Source organism: Pipistrellus hanaki (assembly GCF_964339955.1).
Source record: "Pipistrellus hanaki genome assembly, chromosome: 4".
Taxonomy (NCBI): domain Eukaryota; kingdom Metazoa; phylum Chordata; class Mammalia; order Chiroptera; family Vespertilionidae; genus Pipistrellus; species Pipistrellus hanaki.
The window spans coordinates 70,716,480-70,727,915 of NC_140506.1; the positions used below are offsets into that span (position 1 = coordinate 70,716,480).

The following is an 11,436-nucleotide window of genomic DNA, read 5'->3' on the forward strand; positions in this document are numbered from 1 at the left end:
GAAGAGGAAAGGTAGTAAGTATCCTGATCCGCTGGAGGGGGGTCCTTTCTGTCCCATCTACACTGAGGCCAGGCCAGCCCACCCCACACATATCTTGGCATCCTTCACCTAAGGGTTCTTTCCAGGGGTAATTTCATGTCCTCATCCCCAAAATACCTGTAATAATTTGAAAATTTATAGAATCTCAATATCTGAAGATAGGAAACTTAGAAGTTATTCTAAATGACCAACCCTAAAATCTAAGCCTTTGACATCACCTTCATCCTTGCCTTCCCCAGGTAGTTCTCATTAAGTCCTGTCAAGTCATTCTCCAAAATATATCTCTGATCTCTTTTTTCATTGCAGCCATCATCTCTCACCTAAACTGCCATAAAATAACCTTTGGAAATTGGCCTCCTTGAAACTCTGACTTGTTTGTTCTTGCCCTCTGGTCTCTCTTTTCCCTCTGACAAGCAATCAAATATATGAAGACACTATTTGTCACTTTCTACTTTGCCTTTCTCTTCTGTGCTTATTTTTTTTAAAATATGCTTTTATTGATTTCAGACAGGATGGGAGAGAGAAACATCAGTGGTGAGAGAGAATCATTGATTGGCTGCCTTCTGCACAGCCCTACTGGGGATCGAGCCCGAAACCTGGGCACGTGCACTGACCAGGAATTGAACCGTGACCTCCTGGTTCATAGGTTGATGCGCAACCACTGAGCCACGCCAGTTGGGCCAATCTCTCCTTTTAGATATGATTTCCAGTTCTTCCCTGTCCTAGGCATCTGCTTTAATTTCAAGTTCTTTGTGGTCTCCCAGGCTGAAGACCGCCATTCAGCTAATGGTCTCTGCAAAGGAGCCATAACTTCCTGTGATCAGGTCACACAGCCAAACCCATTTCTTCGTTCTGCCCCATTTCCTTCCCCCACTCTCCTTCCCAGAAAGAAGCTGGAAATTGGGTTTGTGAGTCTCCTTTGGAAAGACAGCCTACCAGTAACCTGGGGGAGGAGGGTAGTTGACACTTTCAGAGATCTTCAGCCTGTGTTCAGTTGGAACAGCTCCAAGGAAAGGACCCTTTTCTGTGGAATCTGGAAAGAGAGTGGGAAAACTGAGTTGAAGATAGAGAGGTCACTAAGGATCCAGGAGGGGAAAGATTCCTGAGTTATTTAAATACCAACCAAGCTGAGGGTACTTCACAAGATCAAAAGAGAAACTTGAAAGCTCTGTAGATATGGAGATACGTATACAGCCAGACAGCCCACTGTAGTGGGTTGAGCTCCAACCTTCGAATCTGTGTGTTATACCATGTTCCCCAAATCCTTTACCACTCTCTATTGATAGGTGGGGTTCTAGGTCCTCTCCCCTTGAATATTGGCTCCGTGATTGCTTCACAGAATGTGGTAGATGATGCTGTGCCAATTTCCAAACCCAGACCTTAAAGAAACCAGCAGCTTCCACGTCCTATTTCTTGAGATGATCCCTCTTGGAGCTGGTTACCTTGCTGTGAGAAAGTGCCAAGCAGCCACATGGAAAGGCCATGTGTAAGTGTTAAGTCAGCAGCTCTAGCTGAGGTCCCAAACTACTTTCAGCATCAAGCACCAGAGGTGTTCAGATGTGGATTAAATGATTCCAACACCCAGATTTTGTCTTCCAGCTGAGGCCCCAGGCATCAGACCAGAGACAAGCCGCCCTTCTGTGCCTTTTCCAAATTCCTGACCCACAGAATCCATGTGCATAATGAAAGGGTGGTGGTTACACCACGAAGTTTTGGGTGGTTTATTATGTGGCGCTCATAACTTAAGGCTCCAAATATTTGGGCATCTTTATCAGAATTTTTTATATAAATACCAGAAGCCCGATGCATGAAGATTCATGCAAGAATAGGCCTTCCTGCTTGTGGCTGCCAAGCCACAGGTTCGCTCAGGCAGCCTGTGCAGCGTTGGTGGTGGTGGTGCAAGTCCTTCCCACTCCACTGCTTCCTCCTCACCCTTCTCTGGAGAGTTCCTCCGTGCAGCGCTGTGCTCCCCGGGAGGTGCAGAGGGGAAGAGGTGGGGGAGCGAGGCAGGCAGGGAGGCCTGGAGAGGTTGGGTATGTTAGTGCGTTTCACCCTCCCATTGTGAAAGTGAGATGCAACTGGCTCCCTTCCTCATCCTCTTCCTCCTCCACCCTCTGCCTCCTGCCCTCCCGCCCGCCCTCCCTCTGGATTTGGCAAGATAGGGAGGAGGGAGATCTGATAATTTGGGTTACTGTGTAGGTGGCATTTTTTATCTATTCAAAACAAAGCTGAGTCTCCACCATCGCCCCTTGGCTGGTCCGGGGCTCCCTGGGCGTGTTAACTGTGCATCTAGCGAGCTCCAGAACATGTCCCCACCTGCCTGCGGGCTGCTCCAAGCTAGGGTTTGTTTACCAGAGCAGCAGGGCAGGGTGGGGTGGAGGGAGACGCCAGACACCAGGAGCTATGGCCTCAGGCACCAGAGGGTTGCCTCTGAGGCCGGGGGTTGGGCCATAGGGAGCCTGCAAGGTCAGCTGACTGGTGTGGAGCCCGGCAGGGAGGCCCTGAGGAGGCCCGCTGCCCAGAGGCCTGGAGGGGGGGGGGCTGAGAAACAGGGCCATCACCATCTTTGTTGGGTTAATTTGCATACTCCTGATTGGCTGTGGGCATCACAAAGTGATAGTCAATTTACATGTTTCTCTTTTATTAGTAAGATAGATTTACTACTTGTTTTACTTACACATTAAAAATATAATGGATGATTTAGTGATGAAGTAAATGTTTCTAAATATTTTATTGGTTAACAGAACAAAATACCTTTTTGTGCTAAAAACATTATAGTGAGAGCAAAGTGAGAAACATTTTTTAAATCATAGCTTAACATTTCTGATTCTAGCTGAAATTTATTTTGATAGTTTTAATGACCTTCATAACTGAAAAGAGTACATCTCAAAAACTTATAAATCCAAATGGAATAGGTGCTTCTTTGGCTGCATTTACTATTTTAACCCTTTGCACTCTGAACCATTCTGGACATTGGCTACCAGCTACTCGACGCTGCTTTGCGGCGGAAACGTGCGTTGAATTAACTCAATTCCCCGAAATCACTAATAAACTGCAATGTCCCCCCTGAGAGGGGACATCCGAGTGATATGCTAGAATTCCGATGTCCCCTGAGAGGGGACAGCTGAGTGCAAAGGGTTAATAGGTGAGCCAAGCCCTGGCCAGAGGGCTCAGCGGTTAGAGCATCAGCCCATGTGTGTGTGTGTGTGTGTGTGTGTGTGTGTGTGTGTGTCACATTCATGTTTCTCTCTTTCTCTCTCTCTCCCCATTCCCCATCTCTCTCTCTCTCTCTCTCTAAAAAAAGAAATAATGGAAATGGAAAAAAATATCCTTGGGTGAGGATTAAAAACAATAATAAAATAATAAATGAGTCAAAATCCACTGAAATTCTTTATTTGGAAGACTTGTAACCAGTGAGAAAATGATGTCCAAGAACAAATAGCAGCATTCTTAGAGGGGATGCACATTGTTTGGGACCACAGAACCACTACATACTCCAGCACATAAATTGCAATCCATCATAATCTGTGCGTTTGCCTCTCTTACTTTAGAATGCTAATCTTATTGAGATGACCCATGACATTTGGATCTCAGTGAGGGTGTCACTTAATAGTAGTAAAAGTTAACTTCACTTATCTTAAAAAATTAGAAATGTTCATCATTTCTTTGGCATGATACCAGAGGATACTTGTATATCACCTGAGGTTCACACACCCCACCTTGACGACCACAGTTTGAAGGATTTTGTGCCAGTAAGCTCCTTGCCTGCAGAGGCGGAGCTGTGGGCGTCATGAGCAGCAGCTCCCGTTGGTTAGGCCCAGGCCAGGCTGGAGTGGAGCTGAGGCCAGCTCAGGCAGGGGGCGTGGAGGACCCTGCACAGGCTGAAGCTGACCCGAGTTGATAAGTGACACCAAGCAGTGCTTTTCAGGAGCGTGTCACTGCATTGCCTGTTAGCTTACCGGCAAATAAAGGCTTTCCAACCCTTATTGTGACCATGAACTCTGCCAGGTGAGTTGTTGGTATTCTCTCCTAAATTATAAAGCGAAGGGTTTTTTGTTGTTGTTGTTTTTTTTCCCAGATTGTTGAGAAGAGCCTTCAGCTTATAGTAAGTTACCATCCTTTGAACTCCAAACAACACTGACTCCAGAGGTTACAGGATGAAAAAGAATGTGCTTGGATGACACGAGGATAAGGTGGTGGGATGGGGAAGGTTTATTTTCACACATAGACATCATCCTTCCTTGGGCTCTATAGTTGCTTCCCTGGGAATAGGGTTGAACATTGTGATCCTGGACAGGATACACAAAAAGAGTCATAAGCACAGAACACCCTGTGTGTTGAGTTGGAATAGCTGGAGAAATAGGTACTAAAGAGTGGTCAGAATGGAGCAGAGAAATAGAAGAGTGACAAGCCCACCAAAAATAAGTTCCAGGAACCTAAAGACCTCCGGTGGGCAGAGGAGCCTAGAATCCTGGGGAAACTCGAAGGAAGATATCTTTAATTGGATAAGGTATACCAGAGCCAGCAATTGGACTGAGTGATATAGTGCAGTGGTCGGCAAACTCATTAGTAAACAGAGCCAAATATAAAGTACGACGATTAAAATTTCTTTTGAGAGTCAAATTTTTTTTAAATATATTTTATTGATTTTTTACAGAGAGAAAGGGAGAGAGATAGAGAGCTAGAAATGTCGATGAGAGAGAGAGAAACATCGACCAGCTGCCTCTTGCACACCCCCCACCGGGGATGTGCCCTCAACCAATGTACTACATGCCCCTCACCGGAATCGAACCTGGGACCTTTCAGCCCGCAGACTGACGCTCTACCACTGAGCCAAACCGGCTTCGGCTTGAGAGTCAAATTTTTTAAACTTCTTCTAAAACCACTTCTTCAAAATAGACTCGCCCACGCAGTGGTATTTTGTGGAAGAGCCACACTCAAGGGCCCAAAGAGCCGCATGTGGCCTGTGGTTGCAATAGCCCCTCACAGTAGAGGATGGGGAAGCTGCTAAATCTAGGACCTTTGCATAGGTTCCCCACTGATGGGGTGGAGGACTGCTTTTTGTTTTTTACAAAAAACTTATAATCCAGTTAACATTTTTTAAAGAATATATTGTATTGATTTTTTTACAGAGAAGAAGGGAGAGAGAGAGATAGTTAGAAGCATTGATGAGAGGGAAACATCAATCAGCTGCCTCCTGCACACCCCCTACTGGGGGATGTGCCCGAAACCAAGGTACATGCCCTTGACCGGAATCGAACCTGGGACCCTACAGTCCGCAGGCCGATGCTCTATTCACTGAGCCAAATTGGCTAGGGCCCAGTTAATATTTTTAAACTACGTGTGGGAAAGGCAGCTCAGCATGGTTGTTAATAGTGTGGGTTCCTGGAGCCAAAATTTTTGTCGAGTTCTAGCTTCACAGTGTACTAGCCTCGTGGCCCTGGGCAAGTAACATAAGATGATTGTAAGTGTGAATCGCCCACAACAAATTTAGCTCATAATATACACTCAGGTGTCACCTGTCAGTTTTTGTATTACTTTGATGCAGGAGCCTAAGTGACCTTTATGTAAAAATAAAATGGAGCAGCTATGAGTCTCACTCTACAAACTCGAATGAGGATTGTCTCATATGAAAGGATGGTCACCAATACTCAGGGCTACAGCCAGGCCTGAGCAAAGTGCGGCACCTCCCTAAGCACATACTCCCCTGGGTGACACTGTGAAGCACAGTATGATTTCCTGCGGGCATATTGCTTTTCTGGGAGGGGAAGTCACTTTGTCTAAGCTTGCAGAGCTGGGAAATGGTAGCTCCAATTCACATCCTCCTGGGCCTCATTCTAGAGACCACAAGGGCTGTTTTCATTGCAACTGGACCTGGGTTGTGCCTGAAGGGATTTCACCAAGAAGCATTAGAGCAAGAGGTGGCTGTTATCAGACTTGTGTTACCTAACCTGCGTCTCCAGGCCCAAGAGGGATGACTCGGGGCTTACGTTGAGAGGCTTAATGGCCTTTTGCATCAGCAGAGCTCAAAACTCAGGAGTGTTCGGGATAGCCAAGAAAGTTCTGAAGAGAACAAGGGCCCTAACATATCACAACATAAAAGCATTCTCCTTAGGGTCATGTGATAATGAAGCAGAAATAAGAAGGGGGGACTCTTGAAAAGAGAATTCAGTAGTAGGTCCATTTGTATAAATTTATGATCAAGATAAGTATTAAGAAACAGTGGGGATCCAAAACTGGTTTGGCTCAGTGGTAGAGCGTCGGTCTGCAGACTGAAAGGTCCCAGGTTTGATTCTGATCAAGGGCATGTACATTGGTTGCGGGCACATCCCCTGTAGGAGGTGTGCAAGAGGCAGCTGGTCGATGTTTCTCTCTCATCTATGTTTCTAGCTCTCTATCCCTCTATCCTCCTCTCTGTAAAAAATCAATAAAATATATTTAAAAAAAAAAAAAGAAGAAGAAGAAGAAGAAGAAGAAAGAAACAGTGGGGAAAGAGACGGTTCAATAAGTGGTTTGGGGACATCTGCCTTTCCACCTAAATGTTACACTATTTTACACCATCATCATCACCACCCCAACTTAAATTTCATTATGGCCTAAAAACCCTCAGAGTCAATAATAAAAAAAAAGAAACTGTAAAATTATTTTTATGATTTGGCCTTCCTAAGTAGTATATAATATGTAGAATGATAAAGGATTGATGGTTTTAACTTCATAAAAATAAAAATGGAGAAGGGAATAAACAGGCTGGTGAAAGAGAATTTTGATGTTTTCTAGTCTATATTATTTGAATCTTACACAATGAGAGCTTGCTGAGGGGACATTGTGGCTTACAGATGGAAGAAAATGGAAAACGGTGAGTAATTAACTTTGTACCATGGCTTTTAATCTATCAATTACCAAGTATCAAACCCCCTTATGTTCTTAGACTGTTTGGGGTTGAATAAAGGAGCCACCACCAGAGCCTGCCATCTGAAAGATGGTTGTCCGAGAAAGAAATGTTCCCTCAGGACAGCTTCCTGGAGGTGCAAACTGGGGAGGGTTTCAGAGGTGGGAGACAAGGATCTTCCAGGCTAGGGAGGCTGAGGCCGGCAGCCCAGATGCCTCCGTGCTCTGCGCCCACACTGGGCTGGGCCACCCTGAAGCGAATCCGCTTTGCACAGGGCTCCCACCCTGGCCAGGGAACAGCAGGGGAGGAATGCTGAGAGCAGGTCTGAGTCAGGTTAGGAGACTGCGCCTGAGAGAAGGCCAAAGGTTGGAGAGAATGCTAATGGGGCTGGGAGCAGTCTGGGGACCCTCCTTAGCCAGGCTCTGAGGTGTGGATGGGGTGACAGAGTTTACCCAAAAGACTGGTTTGACTTATGGCTAACATCACAGGATTGCACATGCTGAATCAGGCAGGTGGGCAAACCCGGCCTCAGAAAGGGGACAATAGCCCTGAGCAGGGCCGTCTCATTTCTTTCTTAAAAAAAAAAATTATATATATATGTATATGTATATATATATATATATATATATATATATATATATATATATATATATATATACTGATTTTAGAGAGGAAGGGAGAGGGAGAGAGGGATAGAAACATCAGCAATGAGAATCATTGACCGGCTGCCTCCTGCAGTCCCATACTGCAGCTGGAGCCTGCATGCGGGCATGTGCCCTGGCCAGGAATCGAACCGTGACTTATAGGTTCATAGGTTGATGTTCAACCACTGAGTCACACCGGCTGAGCTCATTTCTTACCGCACACGACAAGAGAGTCTTCAACAACCCTGTGCGCTCTAGCCCTGAGCTCACCAAAGTGCTCTCATCCCAGAGTCAAGCTCAGCACAAGACAGGACGCAAAGCATTCTTATCACGTGTCACTGCTTATTCAGCAGGTTTCTGTAAGTGAACATAGACAGAAGAATCCGGGAGACACTGTGGGAAATGATGCCTGAGTCAGGGAGATGGCAGCAGGAGGGGTAAGTCCCTCCTCAGGATTTCCTCATGGCTGGAGATGTAAGAGGAGTCACAGCTCAGAGTATGCTTTCGACGTGAGCACTTGGAAGTCAGTAATCCTCAGCTGTGGGTGGGGAAGGCTGCCAATGGGGCAGAGTTCAGTTTGGGGCATGTTTGGGAAGTTAGGGGAGAGGGAGTTCTGGGCTGGAGGCTTAAACGTGGGATGGGTTGGCATACAGACTGTGGAAAAGTCCTCAGTGAGTAAGTGATGGGCCAAGTGGGCCAGGCTCTGAGGTAGCCCCTGCTGGCTTTCCCGCTTAGAGTAAGGTGACCGGACGCCCCGCTTTTGGCAGGACTGTCCCACCAAAAGCGGGACGTCCGGTCACCTTAGCTTAGAGGTCTTCCTCTTTCCATTTTCCCTCCACATTTCCTACCCCTTCGCTGGGGACGGTCTGGGCCAGTGCCTTCTTCCTAAGGAGAAACTGGGGTCCCTCCCTTCTGAGGAAATGAGATTCTTTTCAGGTCACTCTGCAGTGTTCTTCCCTTCCCACCTCTACCTTTAACCCCCACCCTCACCCCACCCCGCCCTGTGCCCTTCCCCAAGGCCTGGAGATGGGGCTGGTGTAGGAACCTGAGCCGCCTGCCCTGCTCATCCTAAAGCAAAGAACAGGGATAGAAATAACCCTGTCACTGTCACTTTAATTGTGCTGAGGGAGGGAGTCCCTGCCCTGGGCTCAGCAGCGGGGGTAGACTGAGAGAAGGAAGTGGAGTTGGGTTGCAGAGAGCACTGAGCCCAGCTGCTCCGGGGCCTGCTCACACATGAAAACTTCCTGCGATGAGAGCGGAAGCACAGGTGCCGTCCCCCGCACCGCAGCCCCCTGAGCCTGGGCCAGCGGGGAGCCATGGGCAGGCCCCCGGCCCTGGCCCTGCTCTTGGCCCTGCTGACACTCTGCATCACTGCTGGTGAGTGGGGGCTGGAGAGAGCCCGAGGCCGGGGAGGCCCTGGAGACCACCCTGGGCCCTTCCTGAGTCTGTCTCCCGCAGGGACACCTGAGGTGTGGGTGCAGGTGCAGAGGGAGGCCGCCGAGGCCCTGTCCTTCACTCTTCGCTGCGGATTCCTGGGACCTGGCAATGTCTCTCTGGTGACTGTGAGCTGCGGGGGGCCTGACGGTGCTGGAGGGACCAAGCTGGCGGTGCTGCACCCAGAATTCGGCTCTGAGCAGTGGCCGCCTGCCCTCCAGGCCCGCTGGGAAACCAGAACCAGCGTCTCCCTCACCCTGGAAGGGTCTGAGGGGAGAAGTCTTGGTCCCAACACCACCTTCTGCTGCAAGTTTACTTCCTTCCCTGAGGGCTCCCAGGAGGCCTGTGGGAGCCTCCTCCGCCTCACAGACCAAGGTGGGGCTGGTGAGGAACAAGGTTCGGGGAGGGCAGGGAAGAATTCGGGGCATCGGCCGCGGATCTGGTACGTCTCTCTTTGTGCACAGGGTTCCCTGCCTCTACTTCAGCCTCTGTCCTACGGGCTGACCTGGCTGGGATTTGGGGGATCTCGGGGGTCCTCTTCTTTGGCTGTGTCTACCTTCTCCACCTGCTCCGTCGGCAGAGGCACTGGTGAGACCCCAGCCCCAGCCGGGCCCCGTCTAAATCCTCACACCATTGAGCTAGCCGTGTGCTTTGTTTCTGACCCTCCTGCCTCTCTCCCAGGTCCGTCACCAAGCTTCAGCCACCCCTCAGCGACCCCCTGACACAGACACAAGCAGCGGTGAGCATCAGGGGCCACTCTGGAGCAGGGAACTGAGTGGGCTGGAGCTGGGCCATGAGGGGAAACCTCACCTGGCCCTTTCCCTCTGCCATCCCTGCAGGCAGCCAGCCAAGCCTTCCCGGCCGCTCCCCTCGCCCCCTATGCCACCATCTCCGCCCCCCACCTCTGCCGGGCAGCTATGGGCACGGTCCTTCCACCCCAGCCATTGTCCAGGAGGGAGCCGATCCCCAGCCACACAGCGCAGCGTCCTGCCCCGTGCGCGCCCCTGCCAGCCTCTGCTCGCAGCAGCTTCGTCTCCGTTGAGAACGGACTCTATGTTCAGGCAGGAAAGAGGCCTCCTCACATCTGCCCCAACCTCATCCCCTTCCCTGACCCTCTGCGGCCCAGAGCCACGGAGGGGCGTTTAGGAGTTTAATGAGAGGGGCCCCCCGAGTCCACTCGACCTTCCTCCCCTCCCAGGCCTCTGGGGGCCCCTCCCATTGGTGTTTGCGCACCTTATTAAGCCTCTAATAAGTCCACACACACCCGGCCAGGGCCCACTTGCTGCGGATGTGGCCAGCGCGTGTGCTTGTGTGAGCACACGTGTGCATGAGAGGTGACAAAACCCGTCCCAGGTAGTTTCCTGCACTGCCGATAACCAAGGTAACAAAAATGGTTTATTTGACTGGGGTCGAGTGCCCGGCTAGCTCAGTCGGTAGAGCATGAGACTCTTATTTGACTGGGGTCTTGGCTGGGCCTTGTCTTCTTTGGGAGCTTCAGAGGTTAGAGGCAGTTCCGACCCCTGGAGGCGGGAGCCAGGTTAGAATCAGAGGGAGGAGGGCCTGGTACGGGAGATCCCCTATCCCCCACCAGAGGAGTGTCCTGGGCTGGGGGAGCCATGCCAGGCTGGTGACTCCTGGCCCTGCAGGCCTTGCTGAGGGACAGCAGGTGAGACTGACAGGACTGGGTGTCTGATGGCCCCAGCCAGGATAGTCCACGTTCAAATCCCACCATGCCCTGGGCCAGCACAAGGGCTTCTGGGGCTTCAGCCTGAGAAAAGACCCTGAGTCTGACCTGGTGTCCCTACAACAGGGCTCCCTGAGATGCCTGGGGATGAAGCCCTCACACACACACACACACACACACACACACACACACACGCTCTCAGAGGCAGGGAACCCATCTCACATCTGCCCACAGTAGCTTCCTCGTGCTCCTCTCCTGCTACTGGGCACCAGGACAACTCCTCCTGGCCCCTGGCAGGCGGCCCATTGGACACAGGGACTGAACACACCCTCCCCTCCCACTAGTCTTCCCATCCAGGAGGCGGCTCTCCCTCCGTCCACAGGCCCAGCAGCCTGGCCTCACCACGCGTTTGACACATGAGACAGCGTGTGAGAGCGCTGGAAGCCCAGAGGCTCCACAGGAAGGGGGCCGATTCCTGGGAGGTGGGGTTAGTCCTGGAGCCAGGCTCAGCTACCCCCAGCCATTCGGAGGGCGGTGGGGACACCTGCCCCTTGGCCTCGTCCTTGGTCTTGCAGGTGAGAAATCCCGGGGAGTCCGAGCTGTCCAGCTAGGAGCCACCTCCTCTGCCTCTGGGTGGCTCAGGGAGGCCTGGCCAGAGGCTGTGTCCAACCACAACATTTTCTAGCAGCCAGCTTACCCTTCCAGACATGCTCGGAGTGGCCTTCCCAGGAGCCAGGCCCGGCTAG

The 11,436-nt window shown here is 50.6% G+C and overlaps 1 protein-coding gene across 4 annotated transcripts; it reads left to right on the forward strand.

Moving 5' to 3' along the window:
- Positions 1-8,149: 8,149 nt before the first annotated feature.
- PVRIG (PVR related immunoglobulin domain containing) lies at positions 8,150-11,436 on the forward strand. Of its 4 annotated transcripts, none has more exons than XM_084880536.1 (5): positions 8,719-8,949; positions 9,031-9,390; positions 9,471-9,594; positions 9,688-9,745; positions 9,846-11,436. In XM_084880536.1, exons 1-5 carry the CDS (start codon positions 8,889-8,891, stop codon positions 10,158-10,160), a joined length of 918 nt encoding a protein of 305 aa, XP_084736662.1. In that variant the 5' UTR covers positions 8,719-8,888; the 3' UTR covers positions 10,161-11,436. The 4 variants fall into 4 exon arrangements, with proteins under 4 accessions (XP_084736660.1, XP_084736661.1, XP_084736662.1 ...); XM_084880537.1 differs by having other exon boundaries at positions 8,723-8,949; positions 9,031-9,381; XM_084880534.1 differs by having other exon boundaries at positions 8,150-9,390.